The 24,321-nt window shown below is 39.4% G+C and overlaps 1 protein-coding gene across 3 annotated transcripts in view; it reads left to right on the top strand.

The window, feature by feature from the left end:
- Positions 1-6,205: 6,205 nt before the first annotated feature.
- Positions 6,206-24,321, top strand: part of kcnt1a (potassium sodium-activated channel subfamily T member 1a) — a 42,175-nt gene continuing 24,059 nt past the window's right edge. Inside the window, exons 1-11 of one of the 3 annotated variants that reach the window (XM_033646126.2) lie at positions 6,206-6,504; positions 9,363-9,530; positions 17,506-17,585; positions 17,851-18,010; positions 18,287-18,334; positions 19,407-19,455; positions 19,662-19,721; positions 20,053-20,127; positions 21,864-21,947; positions 22,423-22,517; positions 24,069-24,249. In XM_033646126.2, coding sequence (XP_033502017.1) covers positions 6,338-6,504; positions 9,363-9,530; positions 17,506-17,585; positions 17,851-18,010; positions 18,287-18,334; positions 19,407-19,455; positions 19,662-19,721; positions 20,053-20,127; positions 21,864-21,947; positions 22,423-22,517; positions 24,069-24,249 — 1,167 coding nt within the window. In that variant the 5' untranslated portion in view covers positions 6,206-6,337. Of the gene's footprint in view, positions 6,505-8,376; positions 8,603-9,362; positions 9,531-13,944; positions 14,133-17,505; positions 17,586-17,850; positions 18,011-18,286; positions 18,335-19,406; positions 19,456-19,661; positions 19,722-20,052; positions 20,128-21,863; positions 21,948-22,422; positions 22,518-24,068; positions 24,250-24,321 lie in introns of those variants that run through there. The other 2 variants (XM_078161994.1, XM_033646128.2) reach the window with 2 other exon arrangements.

The following is a 24,321-nucleotide window of genomic DNA, read 5'->3' on the forward strand; positions in this document are numbered from 1 at the left end:
TACAGTGTCCTGTGAGGACAAAAAATATCAAGGAACATTTTCATCAGCATGAATCTGCTCTGATCTTATCAATGCAAATAAATGTTTTCACAGAGGGTTTTTTTTTGACTCAAACCATGGGTAATTAAACCCACACATTTAGTATGTTTTACTTTAATCATTTAAGACATGAAACGATTCTTCTTGTCAGTGACCTTTTGTTATCTTCAGATGTTACTCCAACATGTGAGGTGATTTTTAATTGATGCACTCATGGCATATAAACTGTGTGAAGTCAGTGATATGAAGAGTATATAATTAGCAGACACAGTTAACCATCTTTGGGTCTGACTGAATTTTAGATTCAACTGGTGGTCTTTGTCATCTCCACTAGAGGGCAACAGTGCAGCTATCAGACAGTCTATCACAGGGTGTCGAACTCATTTAAGTTCAGGGGCCACATACAGCCCAATTTGATCCCAAGTGGGCCGGACCATATTTTTCAGTGTTTTATATCTTTTTTTTTTATTTATATATAAATATGACCACACTAAGTATTGTTATTTCAGAGAGCTGTATTCTGGTCAGGGTGAAAAGCCTCTGAGGCAGCATTTTACATCAAGTATCTACTCATTGTTTAAATTGCTCCTGAAACTTCTCAGCCTTCACAAGTGCATCAGTATTAATGGTGCTAAGTCATCTAGAGGGCCAGTCGGACCCTTTGGGGTATGTTTGACACCCCTGGTCTATCAGATGTCAGGCCATGTCTCACAATCCAGTTTCAGATTATTAATACTTATTTGAAGTACTCAGATAATTTAAGTATAAGTAATAATAACATAGTGACATCACTTTAAGTTAAATGATGCTCAAAATTCTATTTAAAAGGTACAGAAGTGCCACACTGGGTTCAATTTAATTGGGCTTTAATGTGCTGTAATTACTTTGTTTTTAATGTTGTGTAGCAATGTAAACTCAATACCCCATAATAACAAGGCAAAACCAAATTTCTTTTTTGCAAATTTATTAAAATAGAAAAAAGACTTATCACATTGACCTATATATTTACACCTTTAACTCAAGCACCTTTGGCAGTGATTATAGCCTCAGATCTTGGGTATGAAGAGCCCTGGATTTGGGGATTTGCTGCCGATCCTCCAGGCTCTGGCTTGGTTCCCCAAGGACATTCATAGAGTTGTCCCTGAGCTACTCCTGCTTTGTTTGGGCTGTATGCTCAGGGTCATTGTCTGGTTTGAAGATGAACCTTTAGCCCAGTCTGAGCACTATGGACCATGTTTCCTGTAAGGACGTCTCTAGACCTTGCTCCTTTCAGCTTTTCCTCAACCCTGACCAGACCTCCAGTCCCTGCTGCTGACAAACACCCCCAGAGCATGACGCTCACCATGCTTCACCATCGGCATGGTATTGGGCAGGTGATAAGGGGTGCCTGGTTTCCTCCAGATATGATGCTTAGAACTGAGGCCAGACAGTTCAATCTCTGTTTCATCAAACCACAGTCTGAGAGTCCTGTAGGTGCATTGTTTGGCCGCAAACTCCAGTAGGCTTTTATATGTCTTTCTCTGAAGAGAGGCTTCTGTTTGGCCACTCTGCCATAAAGCCCATATAGGCAGACAATTGTCCTTCTGCAAGATTTTTCCATCTCCACACATGATCTCTGGGGCTCAGCCAGAGTGACCCTTTTCCTGCAATTGCTCAGTTTGTCCAGGGAGACAGCTCTTGGGAGAGTGCTGGGCTGGTTTTTCCAAACCTCTCCCATTTAAGAACTGTGCTCTCTGGAACCTTAAGATATTTTTTGTTGCCTTTCCCAGATCTGTGCCTCTCAGAAATCCTGTCTCTAAAGCTTTGCAGGCCAGTCCTTCAACCTCTTAGCTTGTTTTTTTTGCTCTGATATGCACTGTCAGCTGTAGGACCTTACATTGACAGGTGTGTGCCTTTTTTAAATCATCCAATCAGTTGAATTTGCCACAGGTGGACTCCAAGCAAGGTGTAGAAACATCTTAAAGATGATGAAGAGAAATGGGATGCACCTGAGCTAAACTTCAGGTGTCATAACAAAGGGGGTAAATACATTTAATCTTTCAGTTTTTTCCTTTTCAATGCATTTGCACAACTTTCTTAAACCCTGTTTTCATTTCACCATTAAGGGAAAGTGGATTGATGAGGGGTAAAATTATTTAAATAATTTTAGCACACGGCTGAAATATAACAAAATGTGAAAAAAGTGAAGGGGTCTGATACTTTTTTATTGCACTACATTTCAACCATTTTTCTGTGAATTTTCCACAGGTATCATCTGTAATTAGCAATCACTTAAGGTTCTTTTTTATTTATATAGTGATATTAATACATTAATTAAACATATTTTTAAGTGTATTTGGATGTTAATACATTTGTATTTACTTAGTTTTACATTACAGAGGCATGGCTTAAACGTGGCATTGATCTATATGAACATAGTCATATTTATTCCTTTAATCTGCTTACAAAAGCCAACGCCTTCACAGCACAACCACCCCGGTTGGGATAATCCCAAAGCTGTGGCTTCTCTCCTCTCCAGCAGCAGCAAAAAAGACTTCCCACTCCAGTCATAGCGACTGACTCAATCCCAAACATCCATCATAATCTTAAAACTCTTAAACAACCTCATGTCACCATCACCCCAGTGAATCATATCACCTCTCCCACGTCTCCTCCGTACTTGCTCCAGTTTGCGTCATCAAATAAACAAAAAATAAATAAACATCCAGTCAGTCAGTCAATCTTTTTTTCTTTACATCTTCATTTCTTCCTCTGGCACTTCTTGAAGTGTAGTGGAAGTCATTTGGCTTCTCTTCTTTCTCACATCTTTTATGATTGTCATCACTGATGTTCAGTGTTAGAGGCCGTCTCCTGGAGGATAAAATTACAATGCAGACACTGAAAGCCATCTCATGTTGCAAAACACTATTTAAGCCCAGTTTGTCTGAAAATTCCAGCTATTAAGAGATCCTTCTCAGTGCAGCTCTAATATTTACCAAACTCAGTCTGTGCTGCAGTCATCCTTTTTGGTATTATACTAACATACGCTCCCTAAGCATCACCTCTTATCCCAAGAGTGGCCTGTTCATCCTGGTGACGCTGCTGGCCTCTGCTGTCTGTCAGAGAGCACGAGACTCCTTCTGGGTTTCCTCTGGGTGAGAGGGGGGATTATCTGCTGCTTGAGTTCAGCTCCCCTGAGAGACACGACAGCAGGCTCACAGTGGAAGGACGTGGGATTTTCAGATATTACTTGAACTATGAATCATCATCAAGTCATTGTGTTTCTGATGCTGTCCTAATACACACATAACGGATTCCTGTGACATCTGGGATCAGTTTGTTTACCTGGTTAAAGAATCCTGACGTATTTTGGCACTCTGAGGGTAAAATATTATGATGGAATTTTTGTTTTAAAAAGATTTATAAAAATGCAAAAATACATTTACTCAAGTACTTACGACTTACAACATTTCAGAGGGGGATAATGTACTTTCATCACTACATTTATTTGTGAGCTTTTGGGTTTATTATTTATTTAAATCTGGTTATTCAGATGTTATGTCAAATGCACAGCTAAAGGTTAAACCCGAGGTTAGCAACCTTTTTTGTTTTGCTTGTGATCCCTCACAGAAAAGCAATGTATAGCTGGGACCCTGTCACCCATCAGATGTCCATGAATATCTTAACTTGTCAGATGTTTTTATTTTTAAGAGGTAAAATTACCCTTTTTTTCCTGAAAAAACATTAGCAAAATGTCAAGAAAAATATAAACAAATGTGTGTTCCAAAATGCTTTTTCTTCATCTCTACTTCATGAATCATCTCACGACTCCTCAGATTTATGTAGCGATGCTTTGAAGGAGAACCAATCTGTAGGTTGAGAACCACTAGAATAAACTACTGAAGTGTTGCCTGTAAAATAGTTCAAACTAGCTCCAGCCCCACCGGCTACAACATTAGAATGCTACTTATGGATTTTATCATGTATCAGGTATATTTCTACATCAGAATTACCAACCTAATGATGTCATGTATGATGATATATCAGTCACAGGGGCCATTTTTCTGCAAAACTAGGCCAGTACTTTTGACACTTTAAGTATTATTGGGATTTGGAATGCAAGACTTTTACTTGGTAAATTGGAAAACAACACTACAGTATAACCTAGTTATAAATAATAACTCCTTGTAGCTCAAAGTGTTGACTCAGCTGTGTGGTTATTTTTGTGTGTACACATTACGTGATTGCATTCTGCATATTAGGCTAAAAAAGAATTACTTTTCTTGTGTCTTTGAATGTCAGTGATCCCATTTAAAGGAATACTTCACCCCCCATATGACATTTTGTTTATTTGTTACTCACCCCTGTGTTAAGTTGAATTTGTGATGGAATCTTTTTTTTTTTTTTGCATGCCTCTGGTGAACAAAAAATCCAAAAATTGAGACAATTCTTCATGAATAGAAGTAAATGGGGTCTGTATTAACAACAGGAAAACTATATAAAAAATCAGTTTACAAACTCTGACACTCGCTCAGTATGACCCAGTCTCATTTATCTACATATATGCTCAGTACTTCCCAAACAGACAACCCTTTTCTGACAGCGAACTGAACTAAAAGCTAAATTTATATATGCTTGTCAATGCCAATCTACATTGAAAAAAAAACAACAACGTAATTTTACCTTGCTGAACATGAGAGCTACTGTTCTACCTGCTTCAACCAAACTAACCCAATCACTCAGTAATACAAACTAACAACAGATCAAGGCAGCAGTAGCTCCGTCCTTAGCTGGGTAAAATTACTGTTTTGTCAAGACAGGGTGTGTTCCAAATTGCATACGTTTTACTTTTAGTAGGGTACAGCAGCTGCCCTTACAAAGTGCATACTGTTGCATGCAGTATGCGCACAATCAGGACATACTGCCTCTTTATAACATTAAGCCCTGAACTTTGACCCTTGGACCTCGGAGATGAAACAAAACACCATTCACTAAGCTCTGCTGTTGTTATCGTTCTAAGCTATAGCTCCATACACGGTAGATTCTAACATACTGTATTAAATTCACATTACATAGGCTATGTATTACTCTGTCATTGTTATTAATACCTATGCCCTTTTTGTTGGTTATATTGACAGCTATTTTGTTCAATTAAGCAATCAATATTCCTATTATTACTATTCGACTGGTCACTTTAATGCGCTGTCATCCATAATTGACAGTTCTTCTGACAGATTTCAACGAGCTGCCAATCAGCTGTCGATGAGCTGTCATCTGTCTACAGTTCAGCCAATGTGACAAATCTTCCACTGCACAGAGTATTGTGGGTCAGAGTAGCCAGAAAAGCATACTGGCTTGCATACAACGAAATCTGACCGGGTGTAGTAGAACATCCTGGTATTTTTGGCATACTACATTTGACATACTATGTATTGGGACATAGTAAATCTTTCTGGCATACTGTATAGTGTGGTAATATGGGTATCAGAATGCACAGAGTCTGGCTTTGAAGAGAGCATTATATGTATCACTTTAGTTGAGTTCCTCTTGGAAAGGGCTGTCCGTTTGGGATATAGCGTATTGAGTGTATGGCCGGATAAATGAGGCTTCAAGTATGAGTTGTGTGATAGTTTTTAAATGGATGTTTTGATATAGTTCTGCTGTTGTTTAATGTGGACCCCTATGACTTCAGTTCATCAAGAAATGTCTCTGTTTTTGGATTCTGCTTCACCAGCATGTAAGGAAAACTATTTTTTCTTCCTGAATTCAGTGTAACAAGGGGTGAGCAATTGATATACAAATGGTCATTTGGGGGCTGAAGCATTCCTTTAAACTTCATATTTTCAATCCAGAGAGCTGAAGGGACCCGGACCCTCCAACAGATGGTGCTGATCTCTCTCTTCTCATCAAGAGTTGGGTGATAATTCAACAGTTATGTCATTAGGTGTACCGCTACCTCAGGAAGGAAAGCTGTCATCACCGTTATGTCCACTGCTGCAGACCTGTCCTCTGCAGCTCTCACAGTATCTCCCCATCACACCTTGTTAGTCTAATTTTTTATTTTCTTTTTGAGAAGTGCTTTCACCCGCATCTTTCAGTTCATGTATTTCAATAGGTCACTGGCCAGTTGTCACTTTGCTCGCAGCCTCTTATCTGCGTAGGCTGACAAAAAAAAAAAAAACACCCACCCATACCTCCAAGATGCACCTGAATAGGTGAGGGGGGGGGCAACCGACACACAGGGAGACATCACCCGGGCTTCCAAAAGAGCGCGTCTTTCTCTCCGGGTGTCCACTCCTTCTCGGCATATCACCCTCCGATGCAATTAACCCAGAAAGACGACTTTGTCAAGGGGGACCCAACGCCGACCAACGCAGCTCTCCAATCCGACGGCAGCGCCGGATCTCCGGCCAAAATGTGCAGTGAATGTTACGTGAATCAGACATTTGTGCACGATGATGGGACCGTGAACGACCACAAGCCACGGTAAGAGAGACCAGCAGCAACACACTGGAACAAGTAAGGAGGCAAACTTTATGTAACATATAGTGATGGATAACTTAGTGCTTTTATTATCACTCCTCACATTTGTTGGTTAAAAACTGAAAAGTGCCAAATATTTTTGTATTTTATGACGTGTTTATTCAGTTAGTTGTGGTGTGGTGCGTAAAAATGCTGATTTTAGTTTGTGTTTTTCCAGAGCTCCATCCATACACTGTGTGCTCATGTACTCCTGTCACCACTGCTGTGTGTTCAGCTGTTCACTGGCTTGCTCCCTGTCTGTCATCCAGTGTTGCAGCCTGAATATTATCTCCTGCAAATATGGTTGCGTGACTTAAACTAGTTGCAAACACATATTGAATATTATTGTATTGTATTGGACTCTGCATCTGTGTGTCTTCCTTGGAACATTTGTGTTTTTTCTGGACAAAAAAAAAAACATGTTAAAATTTAAAGTCCCAAAGAAGACAAACAGATGGGTTGTTAAATGACACAGGAGCTCAAACCATAAAACCTCTCACTCAACATGTTTCTCTGTTCTGTTCACTCGGATGCCTGAGATGACCTGTAAGCTCCAGAGTGTTATGAGTGTTTTATGAGACTGCTGCACTTTGCCTTTGGGCTTTGTTTGGTTTAGTTTGATGAATGGATTTTACCAAACCACATGGGAAATATACCCTTCATCTTTTATGCAATAAGTTTGACAAGCCTAATGGATGATAGCAAACAGACAGACATGGTGAAGGAGAGATGGAAAAGACAGGGCTTTGCTACGCTCCCTCTGTGTACATCGTGTAAGTTTATCTGCCTCTTTAGTGATCTGTTTAGGAGAGACTGAAAAACAGCACCTGTCGTTATCCAAGATGATTTCACACCAAAGCACTTACACTTTATTTGAATCATAAAATACATCTGTTACATCTCCATCTCCGACTGTGATGAGTAACCAAGGAGGTAATGTGCAAAAACTTCCAGCAACTGAAGCTTGAAATGTCTCAAAAATACCCATCCATGCAGCACACTCTGATATCAATAGAGTGGAAAATATTAAATTTATCCATTCACTCCACTCTTGGGTTTCTAATTCATCTCATTCCTTTGACTGACCAACATCAGTTCACCTTCACACACAAAGGTAACATCCCACTACACTGTCCTCCACCTGTGCATGTTACTGGGGCTCTCTGGCTGTGGTTGAATAAGAACTGGAGGAGGTGACTCAACATCTGCAGTCATTAACGTAACTGTAGAAACCGTGTTCATCATCCGGCTAATCAGTTTCTATTTCTTCACTTTTTATGATTTCGCATCAAAATTGATCTGAAAATACTATTTAAAGGGACAGTTCACCCCAAAATCAGAAATACATATTTGTCCTCTTACCTGTAGTGTTGTTTATCAGTCTAGATTGTTTTGGTGTGAGTTGCTGAGTGTTGGAAATAACGGCTGTAGAGATGTCTGCCTGTTCTCCAGTATTATGGAACTAGATGGCACTCAGCTTGTGGTGCTCAAAGCACCAAAAAATACATTAGATAAACTCAACAGCCATGTCTCTTTCCAGATACCATGACCCGGTTACTCAGTATAATCTACAAACCTTGTTGCGAACAGTTCCATGTAGGAACTATTTTCTTTCTACTGAACTACACCCACCAACCATATCACTGCGCAGGAAGAAGCATACATCTAATCATAGACGAGATGTAAACATTAATGTTGTCCCTCTCGGCTGAGCTGTAAGGTCAGTGGTGCTAGGTGAGCTAGCAGTAGATGCATGCATCTTTCTCTGCAGTGATGCAGTTAGTGGGTGTGATTTGGCAGAAATAAAATAGTTCCTGCATGAAACTGCTCACAACAAGGTCTGTGGATTATCTTGAGTAACCGGGTCATGATTTTCTGGAAAGGGACGTTGCTTTGAGTTTTTCAAATGTATTTATTTATCTTTTGGCGCTTTCTGCACCACAAGCTGAATGCCATTGGGTTCCATTATATTCAAGAGAACGCAAACATCTCTACGGCCGCTATCTCCAACACTCGAAAACCAAAACACCAAAACAATCTATACTGATGAACAAGGCAACAGGTAAGAGGAAAAATATGAATTTTTGATTTTTTTTGGGTGAACTGTCCCTTTAAATAGAGTGTCTCTTTCCATATCAGAGAAATACTGTATACATACAGAATTAGTCTAAACAAACAATATGCATGTTTCTGTTAATAAAAGTCGTAGACTGTACATAATTGTAAGACTCTGTTCACTCTACTTTCATCTAACTGTACCTGAGCATCTTACCTTTACTAGAATTCATGTAATCTTCTGTGCATTGTGCTTCAATGGGCACAAATGTATGCTTACAGCAGTACAGTGTAGCTGCATCTTATACCTGCGTCTGCAGGGTAGTAAAGCAGATAGCAGTTGCATGTTACTTTAGATGAACATATGACGGATCCTTCTGCTTTTTATTGTCTGTGTGACTTCAGGATGCTGTTTGAGCAGCTCATATTACAAAACAAGCTGCAAACAGATGGGTAAAGCCTAAAGCCTCAGGCTAATTATATGGGTAGTCACCAGAGCTCAGTGTGAAGGCTTTTATCAGTTTGTGACAGTATCTCTTTTCTTTCCTATTTTCTCTAACCCTTACTTTTCTGCATTCCCGAATCAGTCCACCACCTGATCTTTTCCATCCCATCCTTCCTCTCCGTGATTCCGCTCCTTCTCCCTGTGTTCCCTTTTCCTTTTCAGCATTGCCTGTCCTTCCAGCTCCTGTCACTTTGGCACTTCTTCTCCTTTTCTCCCTTCATTTCCCTTCTGCTTCTTTACTTTTCTCCTCTCCCTCCTCCAGCTCCTCTCCAGCACCACTCAAGACTAACAGCAACAGCAGCGGGGTTATCTTAGACATCTCCACTCTTAAGATGGAGCAGCTGGAGAGTGAGGAGGTGCCTCCACTGCCGCCCCGCTTCCGCTTCAGAGACCTGCTGCTCGGGGACCAGGGCTTCCAGAATGATGACAGGTAGGCAGCGGCGCAGATGGGAAGAAAAATGGTAACTCTCAGAAAGCAGGTTGAGAAGTGTTGTTTGACAGAATCAGAGGCAAAACCTCTGATTAATTCATTTATTTTTTTTTGGTGATGGTCAAAAGTGGAAAAAGTGACTATTTCAGCTACTTATTTATTACTTTTTGTTAAATGTTACTTAATAGCTGAAATATGATGGAGTGCAAAAAACAGCAGTCCATTGAACGGCCATTTGAGGCAGGCTCCAGAAGCAAGTTAATCCCTATCAATGCCTGGATATAAAGATGGAAAACACGTCTCCACTTCCTCCCACTGTATGAAGATGAAGCCAAAATATCCCTAATATGGCTGCTGCCATTTTGCATTGGTGACGTCATTTGGAGCCAGTAGCTGCGATCTTGAGTTCCCGCCCACACAACTGTCCAACCAATCACGCGCAGTGCCAGCACACCGATGGGCACACATAGCTGTCAATAATTAAAACCCTTTTTATAGCATCAAATAACTAATTAATTAATTAGTCATCAGAAAAACAAACGGTTGAGAATACCTCACTGTGATAAGAGTATACCTGAAATGATGGACACCATCTTTTTTTAATGTATGCTTTGATTTTTTTTAGTTCGGCCCATGTCCCATTCTCTAACATGGTGGAGGCAAGGTCTATGACCTATACTGCAGCCAGCCACAAAGGGGTGATTGAGATGTTTTGGCTTCACTTTTGGGGAGCTGTTATATCGTCCATCTCTATATACAGTCTGATCCCCATAGAATCCCATGTTAAAGGTCTAGTGTGTGGGATTTGGTGGCATCTAGTGGTGAGGTTGCAGACTGCAACCAACTGAAACTTCTCCCATATGTCAAGTGTGTATGAGAATATGGTAGTCGATGCGAAAACGCAAATGGCCCTATCTGGAGCTAATATTTGTTTTGTCCATTCTTGGCCACTGTAGAAATTTATAGCACTCCCCCATTAAAATATGGTCCCTTTTGGCTCCAAAAACCAAGATGCTGATAGCTAAAATACCAAACTCAAGTCTGCAAAATGGAAGTCCACAAACCAATGGGTGACGTCACGGTGGTTGCGTCCATTATTCTTTATACAACCTATGGTTTTCATGCACTCTCAACATGTGGTGTTCAGGTGTTAAAGCTTGCCCAGTCAGTGGATGTTATTTTTTATTGAAATTTTAATTTAACTTCAAAGTAGTACAGCTACTTATAACCTTTCCACGTACCCTCAAGCAATTGCAGAACTACCCCCTGGGGTGCAGGTACCCCAAGTCGGTGATCACTGGTCAGTTGACAGTTAAAGAATTGGCAGCTACTTTAATAATCACTTCTTTGTTTAAGTAATTTCTAAAACAAAAAAAGTCAGATAGACTACACTTCTGAACTGGTTTTCTTGACCTTTTATGATAGTGAATGGAATCATTTGTGAGGTTTGGACTGTTGGTTGATCGAAACAAGACATTTAAAGACATCACCTCAGTATGTAGGGAATTGTGATTAGCATTTTTCACAATTTTCTGACAACTATGGACCAAAATGATTAATCAAGGTAAATAATTAATTTTTTACTAATAATAATGGTTGTTGGTTGCAGTTCTAAACCACATGATGAAAAAGGATTTGTAACTTTAAAACGACTGAATTGCAAATACGGCTGCGAAGAAGCAACATGTTAGGCTGTAAGCTGATTAGTCTTTGTCAAACAAATCTCTCTATCGTCAATTTGTCCATCATATTCATCGCTCTTCACTTCAAGTAGCAGCTGCTGTTCCTCTTCTGTGTTACTTTTTGTCCTCATTACTTCTGGCATATTAAAAAAAAACAACAAAACTTTTTTGACTGGTGGCAGAAACTATTTGACGCCATCACAGTTCTGTTAGTCATCTCGTGTTTCTCTAACCTATCAGAAGTTCTGACTGCCAGACCTCCTTTCCTTTTTTTTTTTTTTTTTTACAGCTGACAAATACTTGAACTAGCATTCAACCCCACTTGACCCACGTTTGTGGCTGTGTTTGGACTCGTTACATCAGAGTCATTGTGCACGGAGTGGTTACCTTGTCTACCCCCTGCAGTCTTAACATACACAACAACATACACAAGTGCAGTCTGGAGTGCTCTCTCGCCCTGTAATATGGCGTAAGTGGTGTTTGTGGTTTTGGTTGTGTCAGCTTTGACAAAGGAAGTGAAGCCAGAAACAGGGAAGAGTATGGGGTGCTGTCCGTGGTGCTGAAAAGGAAGACACTTATGAATCACTGGGGTTTTTGAGATGGGAAGTAGGCTAGGTGTGTGCGTGTGTTTGAGACATTCCCCCAAGAATTTATTTGAAACTTGAAGAGAAAAAAAGTTTGCCTGGAAACATGTTTTTGCGACCTAGTTCACAATAAGAATTCAAAATGAGTTCTCACCACCAGTAGCTCTGTTATCTACCTGTCCTCATCCATACTCTCTCCTCTTTTACCCTCAGCTCTGTACTTTGCTGCGGCGTCTGAGCTTGACAGACAAGATCAGTAGCAGTCTTCTGTTTTTCTGAGTACTACCTCATTTGTTTTTGTCCTGAGACTCAAAACTGTGCTATGGCAAATATTTAAATCACTTCTTGTCTCTTTGTGTAAAACAAAGAGAGTCAAAAAATAGCTTCAAAAGGAAAAACATCTTCCTCTACTCTGTTATTGCAGTGGTTTTAAAGAGTGCTGGATTTGTTTAACAATCTCAAGCAGTTAGTTATATGTTCATATTTGCATTTCCTTAAGATATTTACCCAGCATGTAAGCTCAGGATCTGCCAGATGGACCTCAGGAGAGTGATGATCAAATGTAATTTTAGATGTGATTACAGCAGCAGCAAACCTTTGAGCCTGCAGTGCTGTTTGTAATATTTGACACGTCTATTTGATGAGGAAAAACAAGAAGCTCTGCCAAAGCTTTCAGTCAAGGGTGATCTTTCCCCAGCTGTCCTTGCAACAACCACTGTTTTCTCCTCGATACATTTTCAGATCCTATTTAGACAGTTATCATTTTTCTGCTCATCCCCCGCAAATGAACCCATCTCCTGTCCCGGGTGTTGCTGGAGGTGACCGATTTTCAGTGGTCAGCCTGCGGGCTTGTGTATCCGTGAACTCCCAAATGTCACTGGACACATCTTTCCAGGGGATCATCCATCACTCAAAGGTTCCTTTCTAAAAAGCAGGCATGCATGAGAAGAAAGACACAAAAGCATGTGCACAATATTGTCAAGCTAACAGCCTTGTTTGAAGTGCTGTAGTCTTTCTCTCAGGCCCACTCCTTCATTTGTACATTCTCCTTTCATCTGTGCTTCTGCCTTCTGTCGCCTTCTGTCCAATTTACTTTGTTTATCACATTTCTTCCCATTTTAAATGTCCTCATTATTCACACCTAAGTGAGGTATTTCCGAGCTAAACTTAGCGATATATTAATGCATAAATGTAAATGTCACATATTTCACAGGCAGGAGTTATGGCATGAGGGTCTCGTCGTGCAACTTGGAAAGCTGCACTGAGTGGCGCCACCAGCGTGGGCGAAAGGGTGGGGGGGTTCAAGTGGAGTGGCCTCTTCCAGTATTTTCAAAAAGCACTGACTCACGGTGGAGGTCATCTATAAATTATTACTTCAGACTCTTCAAATTAAGAGAAGACAGAAAAGGTGGGAGGGATGGAAGGGATGCAGAGGAGAGAGGGAGACAGAGAGAGAACATTGTTCTTCATTTTCTTTTTGTCTGAATTTCTGCTCCAATCCAAATAAACATCTATCTTTCTGTTGCTGCATGTCACTTATGATGCCAAAAAACCTACTCATCAGCTGAGCACAGAGAGGGCTCTCCGCCTCCTGTTGCTTTCACTTGACAGATGAGCAAAACAGAAAAACAGAAAGACAGACAGTGCATGGCTTTGGGCTTTTTAAGTCATGAAGGCTTCAGATGACACATTTGAAACTTTACTATGTCGCTGTAAAACTGACATGCTGCAGCTGATGATGCCTGGTGCCATGTGTAAGAAGAAAAAAGAAAGGAAACAAATCAGTGTTTATCTGCAGCACATCAGAACATTCCTCCAGTATGTCACAGTGAATGTTTACAGCTTCATCAGGAGCTGCAGTGCTGCTGGGGAGGACCATGCTGCAACACATCATTTTAGGGTTATTCCTGTCATGGAAACGTTGCTGTGGCAACAGGCCCGCGCGCGAGAGAGAGAGAAAGGAGAGAGAGAGATTGTATACACTTCTAAAAATATTCCAATAAGCACTTCAGTCCTCAAAATAAATCACTAATCAAACAAAGCTTTGTCTTTGAATTCTTATTTTTTAAGCTCCTTGTTATCTGCGTGTTTGGATTTTTTTTTTTTCCTCTCTAAAAATAATTCATCCTCCGATAAACACAGTTAGTGCTGAGTTGTTTCAGAGCTGCGGGGAGGCGCGTTGGTCAAGGAGCTTACAGTGTAGGAATTAAGACTGACTGCACGACGCAGCCACAGGTGTCCTGCACGATGGATCCGAGGATCGTCATCCCCACCTGGGTCAATCCGTCCGTGGGCACCTGGAGATCGGATCCTTTTGGTAGTGACGCGGGGCAGAGGTAGGGCCACATGGAGTCTCAGAGGTGTGCATGGTGTCCTGGTGTCAGTGGAGTCGTGCTGGATGCGGTGAGGGTGTGAGAAGTTTGTGTTGTTGCCAGTTCTTATTTTACAACTAAGAGAAATTGCAATCGTGCGATGCATTTGAAGATGGACGAAACAAACAGCGTGCGCTCGCTCTGCCAATTTGATATGCGCGCCCAAAAACTGCTGAGATCCACAGAAATGCCTGCGTGTTTACTCATCTGTCCTTACCTGAGAGAAAGTCATTTTCAATCATGGTCACAACTGCTGTAATATAAATTAACGATTGTTATAATCGGTTCATTAATGTTCTAATCTTTTGGTTATTTAAGTGTCAGAATATTGAAAAATGCTCATCACGATTTCCAGGTAGGCTTATTGAACATGTTTGTTTTGTGCACCAACATTTCAAAGCCTAAAGATCTGTAATGTATTATCATATAACACTCAGAAAGGCAGGAAATATTCACACATGAGAAGACAACAAATGATTCTTTGGATTTTTTTGCAGAAGAAATGACTTTTTTTTTTTTTTTAATAGTTGTGACATCTGTTCAATTAATCGACTAGCCTAATTGTTTCAACTCTAATAAAAAGCGTTTGAGATTTGGGCTGCAATTAACAAATTTTTTCATTATCAGTTTGTCTGCATTTATTTAGTTAATTGATTAATAGTTTAGTCTATAAAATGTCATCTGATAGATGTTTATCACAGTTACTTAAATCCTAATGTGTCTCTTCCTATTGTTTATTTGACCAACCAGTAATCCATAACCTACAGGTGTACAATTCAGGGGGGACCCAGGGGACATGTCCACCACAATAAAAACATAAAAATAGGAGAGGACTTTTATTTTGACACAATTAAAGACATTTACACCATACACTGGTGCATTTAATTCACCAGAGTGCAGGAAATTAAGTGTTTGATGCTTGAAGTTTTCTGGCGGAGGACCACCAAATCCCCTGTTTCATACGTGTCCTCAATTAAGGCATAGAAAAACTGAAATTATTCCTATTTTAGAAGCTGCGCCCAGTGACTTTTCAGCATTTTTGCTTTAGAAATTTCATTACAAATTAACAGTTACTAAATAGTGCTTTTGTGTCAATCATCAAATCAATTAAAACCATTTCAGCTCCAATGTAAGCATTTGATATTAGGGCTGCAACTAACAATTATTAGGCTAATTGCTTGTTTTGTCCGACCAGCAGTCCAAAAACAAATATTATCACCCTCGTGTTCGGCAAAGAAAAGCATCAAATCCTCACAACTGAGAAGCTGAATTGAGGTAAAGAAGGACATTTATTTTAAATCAATTAACTTTCGGTTGCTCTACTTATTGATCAAATTGCTTCAGCCAAATTTGATAAAATGGAAAAAAAATATTTTCACTATCATAGTTAGACTCTGGTTTTATTGAACTTTTCATATTCAGAGCAACAGGTCTCTCTGGTGTTGATGAACACCTCGAGGTGAGCTGATCTGATAAATGCAGGCCCGTTCCAGGGCTGCAAGATGATGGCATTGCACAACTTTTGCAGAATTAGTCATTTTAAAAGAGCTAATCACTCCCAGAGCGCCTTATTGCCTGAAACTCCGATGTGACATTGCTGTATGACTAATGCCAGACCTCTTCTGTTAGTAATTGTGTGCTCAACAGGAGCTGATTGGGGGTCATTACTTGTACGATTATGTGCCTGTGTATGTGTGTGGGGGGGGGTCAGACACAGACAGAGAGCAGTCTGTAGGGCCCTCGTATGTGACAGTCAGCTCCCAGTTGAAGTGCCGTTACCTCCAGAGCCCATCTCTGCCCTGATGCTGGCCAGATGTGACAGCTGTTCTCAGATCTCATCACAGAGGACTTCTCTTTCTGTGTTATCGGTTTCATCTCTGGAGGGTTTTCTCCACTCTTTGGTGTAGTTTAGTCGTCGTGCAGACCTGAAATAGCTGTAGCGGGGTACACCGGAGGATGTCCAACAACCCACACTGCCTTTTCCTTCCCACTGTGAACCTTTCAGCCTCAAGCTGAAACTTGGGATTACTGCGGCAGCAGGATCACAGCCTCGCAAGCTTTCAACCTTCCTCAAATTCTTATAATCTCTTATGCTTGCACTCTGTCTTTTCATGTTCATCTGTCTGCACTCTCCTCAGCAGGCAGTACTGTGAAGATTATAATAGTGTAAAGATTTTCAGTGTGTTGCCAAGATACCTACTGAGTTAGGCTTATTCTCTCTGACTGGATCTCCTTCTGTGCTTTGCTCTGTTTTACAGATTAACATCCAACATGCTCTATTGTTTTGCAGTAGCACATTGCAAAAAGAAATTTTTCTTCACAAGAAAGACACTCCTGATGGCTCACGTAAAACCTGCCAAAAAGAATTTGAATGAAAACCTCATTTTACTTTTTTTTTTTTTAATCCAAACAGGGACGTTTGTGTCCATCTGTTTCACAGTTTATTCTAAAGTTGTATGAAAACAAAAAGGCTAAATTCTATTTTGCAATGTTTTTTTGTCTGTAACTTCTCACAATTGCACAAACAGTGATGGAGCATTGACAAGTTGTGATGTCATAGTTGGCCCTTTCATGCAGAGGATAATGTTGAAAATTAAAATTCAAGGGAAACAGAAATTCAAAGAGAAAAGGGCAAAGAAACTATTATAGTATTTTAGTACTCCAACAATTTTTCAATGTTAAAAGAGAAAGGGACAGACACAAAAGGAATTAGACTGGAAACTGAAAAGTAGTTTGAAAGTTTGAAAGAATAAATTATTAAAATATAAAATGATCATGTTGTTTTTGTCATTTTCATCCCTTCCTTTTTGCATTTGCCCTTTTTCGTTTTCCATTTATTACTTTTAGTTTATCTCTTCAGGCTGTATGTAAACATGGAGGTGTGGTCTGAAGTTGAACAGTTGTTATTTCACAATATCAACTTGTCATTTCAATATTAATGTTACTTTTTTCTGTTTTAATTTAATTATGGCCTGATTATTATTATTACTCTCATAATAATACATGTATACCCATTTTCTCATCTGATTTCCCATGTTTCCTTTTAATTATTATTTCAGGTGAAATTATCCTCCATGTACTGTAACAGCTGCTCTTTGGCTCCTTTGGTTAAACTGCATGACCTGGAGTAACCCACTCTAGCAATTGGGAAACAAAATCAGAGACAGATAATTACCAAACTCGCCTTGGGCAGATAATTAGAAAAACAACATGATGAATATTCATGCTGTGCAAAATGTCATACTTTAAAAACTGTTTGGAAAAACATCTGCGTAGCTCTTTCTGCTTGTGCTGCTGATCTTCATGTGACAGTCCCTCTCCTTCTGTTCTCCGTTAGGGTGCAGGTGGAGTTTTACGTGAATGAAAACACCTTCAAGGAGCGTCTGAAGTTGTTCTTCATCAAAAACCAAAGATCAAGTAAGTAACTGGCTGTTGCATAATTAAAAGGGTGCATTAAAGCACCACACAATGAAAGCAATACTGACAAATGTGTGCCTAATGAGACCCCGATGCATATAGAAAAACGAGTTTCTTTCATAGCAACCCCAACAGATTTAAAGAAAATTACCACTGTGCCACTGGAAATACAGCAATGTTGCTTATGAGTCACAGTAAATACCTTATTTCTGCACTGTTTGGAGCCAGTATTTGCTTGGAAAATGGGTCCCTTTCTCCCCTTTAGGCCTTCGGATTCGTGTGTTTAACTTCTCCCTGAAGCTGCTCACCTGTCTGCTGTACATCATCCGAGTTGTGACAGACAACCCGGGTCAGGGCACCAGCACCAGCGCCAGCGCCAGTCACAGCGTAGGACAGCAAAACGCTCCCAGCGGCAACAACAAATGGTTTGTCCATTGTCTACAGAAGCATTGACGTACAGTAGAAATAATAGATTATCAAAAGAGATAAAACATTGAAACAATGGCAATAAAATGCCAACAAAGAGCAAAAATTCAGTTTTTAGCTTTAGACTGGCGAAGGTTAAGATTTATAGATGGATAGATGTAAATGATGGATGTAAAACCTAAGGAAAGACTCTGCATGAAGTGCATCAGTAAAAATAACTTCACTGCCCACATTCATTAACTTTTCATTCTTTTTTGTTCATCATTATTCTGCAGTGTCGACTGCCTGTCAAGCGGCTCATTTCAGGACAGAGAAATTAACTGGTGAGCAGCAGAAGATGTGATTTCTGTTAATGGGGTCAGATTAGTAGAAATGTATCATGTGGCTTTATATAAGAGCAACAGTCTGTGTGTGCGCTTTCAATGTTGGACATGTTAATTGGACAGACTGTCATATCCTACTTGTTTTTCCTCTTACCTGTAGTGCTATTTATCAGTCAAGATTATTTTGGCGTGATTGCTTAGTACTGGAGATACCAGCCGTAGAGATGTCTGCTTTCTCTCTAACATAATGGAACTAGATGACACTCGGCCTCTGGTGCTCAAAGCACCAAAGAAATTCATTTGGAAAACTCAGAAGCAATGTTACTGTCCAGAAATCATGACCTGGTTACTCAAAACAATCCGCAGACCTTGTTGTGATCAGTTTCACGTAAGCACTATTTTCTTTTTACCGAATTACACTTATTAACAATATCACTGTGCAGAAGGAAGCATGCATCTACTCATGGGTGAGAGGCTTGTGCACGGGATGACGCGAGATGTAAACATAAATGATGTCCTCCTTGTTAGAGCTGTAACGTTAGCTAGCTCAGTGGGGCTAGGTGAGCTAGCAGTAGATGCACACTTCCCTCTGTGCAGTGATACAGTTGGTGGGTGTAGTTTGGTAGAAAGAAAATAGTTCCTACATGAATCTGCTCACAACAAGATCTGTGGATTATCTTGAGTAACCAGGTCGTGATTTCTGGAAAGAGACATTGCTGTTGAGTTTTTTTAAGTGTATTTTTTTCCGCTTTGAGCACCACAAGCAGAGTGCCATCTAGTTCCATTATATTGGAGAGAAGGCAGACATCTCTACAGCTGATATCTCCAACACTCAGCAACTCACACCAAAACAATCTAGACTGATAAACAGCACTACAGGTAAGAGGAAAAATACGTATTTTTGGTTTTGTTGAGAACTATCCCTTTAAAACCCATCTAAAAATATAATACCTGACAGCATCTACAAGTCTTGCTTTGACTATATTTCGCTCTCACTGATGGTATTTAAACAGATAATAATGCTTTGAAGACTGTTAATAAAAGAGTTGCCATTGCATGCTCTGTCTGACAGGGAGTTGATCTTCTGGGTGGATAGAAAAGTTCCTGTCTGGGCCATTCAAGTGAGTCACAACAGAACATGTACAGAGAAAAATTATGTTTAAGTTAAACAAGCAAATCTTTGTATATGAACACAGATGCCTTATCTAAACCACAGATGCTTGATCATCTAAATGAATATGAAATGCAGCATTACTTCTGAAATGGTCATTATGCTGTAAATAATTTATGATCTTGTGTTCATTATTTCCTCTTTTGGTTTGTTCAGGTGATTGTGGCCATCATTAGTTTCCTGGAGACTATGTTACTGATGTATCTGAGCTACAAGGTAACACAGACACAGACACACACACACACACACACACACACATACAATAAATATACAGACACGTCAAGCACATCAGTAATACAGTCTGTGCAATTAGTCACTTACAGTCTGTGAGATTGACAATCCATAAGTGGTGTAATTAGCCCAAGTCATTTGTCACGGCTACATTAAGGATAGACGGTAATTACAGGATCTGGTTGAGGTGAAGGATTAAGTGGTCGTGGAAAGTGACAGACTAAAATTAAGATCTGCATCTCTGCAGTGACTCACTGTCTATTGTGTGCTTACAGGTAAAACTGTACAAAATAAAATAAGTCTGCGTGTTTTTCAGGGGAATATTTGGGAGCAGATATTCCAGGTGTCCTTTCTTCTGGAGATGATCAACACAGTTCCCTTCATCATTACGGTAAAGCTTTTACCTGAAGTACTCATTATCTCTCCTATCTCCCACCTCTAAACCACATGCTTTTAACTTTAAGTCTATTTTGTCCTTTAATGCATAGTATTTTACAATGTTAGCCTCCAGAATAGAGGAAATAAGAATTATTGTGAGTCATATTCAGATATACACTGAAAAATGAAGTATGAACATTTAGATAGCTAGAAACTAAAAACTGTACCTCTGCATCTCAGCTGTTACGTGTGTTAAGTTTTATAATTATTTTACAAGTGAAAATTCCATGCTAATATACTCATTTCCCATTAGTGTGGAGTTTTTAGCCATGTTAAGTGCTAATAAACTTAAAAAAAACAACAACATGCTAACACGCTAAATTAAGGTGGTAAACATGGTGAATTTTACCTGCTAATCATCAGCATGTAGCATCGCCACTGTCAGCATGTTACGTTAGCATGCTGGCATTAGCATTTAGCTTGAAGTAGCACAAAGAGTTGCTAGCTTAGCTGTACTGACTGGTTTTTATGTTCGTACTGTACAGTGTTAGCCTTTGAGAATTACAGCTAACAAAGCAGGCCTACTGTAAGTCAGACTAAGTTACATGAACATGAGTTACATGAACACAGAGAATTGAATGATACGCATATAAATGGTTTGAAACGGCAGACTACACAACATTTTGGGTGTTAAAATGTTAAATATTAGGAACAGGTTGTCAATGACAGGTGACGCATTTAAAGGTCCAGTGTGTAGGATTTAGGGGGATATATTGGCAGAAATGGAATATTATATAATATTTATGTTTTGTTTAGTGTATAATCACCTGAAAATAAAAATCATTGTGTTTCCGTTATCTTAGAGTGAGCTGTGTATATCTACATAGGGAGTGGTTCTTGTCCATGGTGGCTACCATGTTTCTACAGTAGCCCAGAACGGACAAACCAATCACCGGCTCAAGATAGGGCCATTCACATTTTTGCGTAGGCCACCATAGTTAGCAGCCCCTCAGCAACCAGAGTGTCGGAAAAACATTGATTTTGTTTGCGAAGCTGCTTTATTAAGTGTTTTTACCATTTTAATCACCAGGTCTGTTTGTTTTAGAGCGAAAGAGACGTCTGTGGATAATTCAGCTCCCGGTAAAAACCCCTTCAATGTCTGGATCTTAAGTTACCAGAGGAAAAAAATTGTGCTCGTGGCCCATCTCCAACAATAAGAAACACTGATTTGTAATGTGAAACAACGTTATTCACTGTTTTTACTGTTTTAAATCAACGGTTCCATTTGTTTTGCATGATTTGGCTCCTGGTAAAAACCTCCAGAACGTCTAGATCACAGATAAGGTGAGCACACATTAAGTTAATCGAGGAAAATGTTGCGCAAACATTAGCAGATCAGCGTAGGAGAAACACTAATTTGTAACCTGAAACTACTTTATTCAGAATTTTAACAAGTTTTAATCCATTTGTTTTGGAGAGGAGGAGACCTTTGCAGATAATTCAGCTCCTGGTAAAAACCTCTTGACCAATGAACACTGAAAGAATTCTAGCCGGGGGAAGTTTCAGCTGGTTGCGATCTGCAATCCTCACTGCTAGATGCCTCTCAGTCCCCCTTACTCTTACTCACTGAACCTTTCAGCCACAACGCCGAACTGATGACCAGTTTTTTATGTGTGATTGACACGCTTGAAGAAACGCTAAAATGAAACTGTTTTATCTATCAGTGAAAGTTGAAATGTCTCACTTCAGATCTTCTGGCCGTCTATACGAAACATCTTCATTCCCGTGTTTCTCAACTGCTGGCTGGCCAAGTGTGCTTTGGAGAACATGATTGTGAGTGAAAAGCATTAACGTAATTGTTTCTGTTAATGACTCGTTTATAATCAACATTTTAATGACTTTGTTAAGTCATTAAGTCATTAAAATGTTAGTTCACTTTATTTCTTCATGCTCACAGTCGTACTGCGGCTGCTGTTGACAACAACGAATCCCTCTCCTCATTTGGTTCTGCTCTGATTGTGCGCACCCTGCAGGTTTTTTCCCACTTGGGATGTTTTTTTTGCAGTCTTCTCTAGATTTTATAATGTTGTCCTGCATTTCATGCTGCTCAGCTGTATTGCTGAAGCAGGAAGCATCCAAGAGCAGAACCATAATGTCATCTCTATTTGCAATAAATTTCAAAACTAATTGTGTGAGTGATTCCAGACAGAACCAGCATCAGTGAGATGCCAGTGGATGTCTGTCTTTTATATAAGCAGGGTTGAGTTTCTAGCTTCAAATGTTAAAGTATGCTGTTGTTATTGTGTAGAATGATGTCCACAGAGCAATCCAGAGGACCAACTCAGCCATGTTCAACCAGGTCCTCATTCTCATCTGCACCCTGCTCTGCCTGGTCTTCACTGGGTGAGACTTCAATACAATTTATTTATTCATTTCATCTCTGTGGTGGTGGTCCTCTTGTATATAAATGTTATATCTGTATTAACACCTTTAACAAGAAATGTTTATTAAGAAATATTTTAAGCCTTTGTATTATGTTGCATAACACTGGGGGTAATTTTACGATGGTGTACATATATGTGATAGTGTATAACTTGCCATCAGATAGTGACTAGCCAGTCGCAGCATCATGAAAGTAGGGGTGGTGGAAAAAATTGATACAGATATAGTACCGCAATATTTTGCATGGCAAAATTGTGTCAATACACAGACACCAACATTTTTTTTATATCATAAATTATTAATATTGCAAATCCAAATGTAACTTTTGGTAGCCTACTAGAACAACATACTATTGCTGTTTCAGTCCACTACACATTTTGTTGCAATTAAAATGACTGAAGTGAGATGACCAGACTGAAAACTTTATAAAACACAGATAAAACAGATTATTCCTTTGAGGACATAATGCACGATAAGAAAGGTAACAAATCATAATATATAATAATATAGTTTATTGAAATTTTCAGTATATCACAATTTTTTACAACCGCAATAATATTGTGTTGTGGCTTCAGTATTGCGATATTATCCTATCGTAGAGTAGCGTATTGTACCGTACCGTACTGTACTGTACCGTACCGTATCGTATCGCATCGTATCATATCATATCGTATCGTATCAGAACCTTGGCTGATTCGTGTCCCTACATAAAAGCAACAAGAAAAACTGGTAATGAGATAAGGAAACGGTGGTGACACTTCAATTTTCGGGTCCATAAATTCCTAATAATTTCAATGAAGTTTCTTTGAAAGAAAGAATTGCCTAATTTGGTGCTAATTAAATAGAAAACAGAGACAGTGCACTTCCAATTAATTCTAAAGGCTAAGCCAGCGTATGCTTGAGATTTACGTTTAGTTCACTGGAGGTTAGCTGGACATGAAAAAATGCTAAACAATTTCCTCAGGCAAATTTATTTTTTATTTAATTTAATTTAATTTATTTTGGTTTAAAAGGAAGAGCTCTTTAAAGGAAATTCCTCTAAAAAAAATCAATGATAAACCCAACACAACAAAGTGAACGTACTGATATGACAATCTCAGAACATTGTCTTTAATTTCCCTGCATAAATTACAAAGTTCTTTTTAGGAAACTTTTGAGAATTTATCAGTAGAATAAAAGGAAATTTAGAGGAATTTAAAGGGAATAAGTGCAATCCAAAAACAGGAAAATTAGAGCTGAGAATAAAATAAACTAGCAAAAGATACAAATAACAAAAAGGAACCAAGATTTAATTTACTTTTTCAAGTAATCATTTCATTTTTTACCAACTGACTGGACGTTAAGTATAAATTGTTTAATTTAATTATAAACAATTAAATTATTGAAATATTCCATTTTACTTTTGACTCATGAGATAGCCTGTTACTGCTTTATGTGAATGGTTCATGATGGTCATAAATGCTGGCAGTGTGTTTGTTTGCATACATGGTTTATCTGATCTGCTCTACACAGCACATGTGGAATCCAGCACCTAGAGCGAGCAGGCAAAAACCTCTCCCTCTTCAATTCCTTCTACTTCTGCATCGTCACATTCTCCACTGTGGGCTTTGGAGATGTCACTCCCCGCATATGGCCCTCACAGCTACTGGTGGTCATCATGATCTGTGTGGCTCTGGTTGTGCTGCCTCTGCAGGTAGGAAGCTGCTGAAATAATCTCTGCTAACTTTCAAATGTTGTGAGTTGTAGTTGGAATCAGCTTGTGTGT

The sequence above is a fragment of the Epinephelus lanceolatus genome, chromosome 19 (genome assembly GCF_041903045.1).
Source record: "Epinephelus lanceolatus isolate andai-2023 chromosome 19, ASM4190304v1, whole genome shotgun sequence".
In the NCBI taxonomy this organism is placed as follows: domain Eukaryota; kingdom Metazoa; phylum Chordata; class Actinopteri; order Perciformes; family Serranidae; genus Epinephelus; species Epinephelus lanceolatus.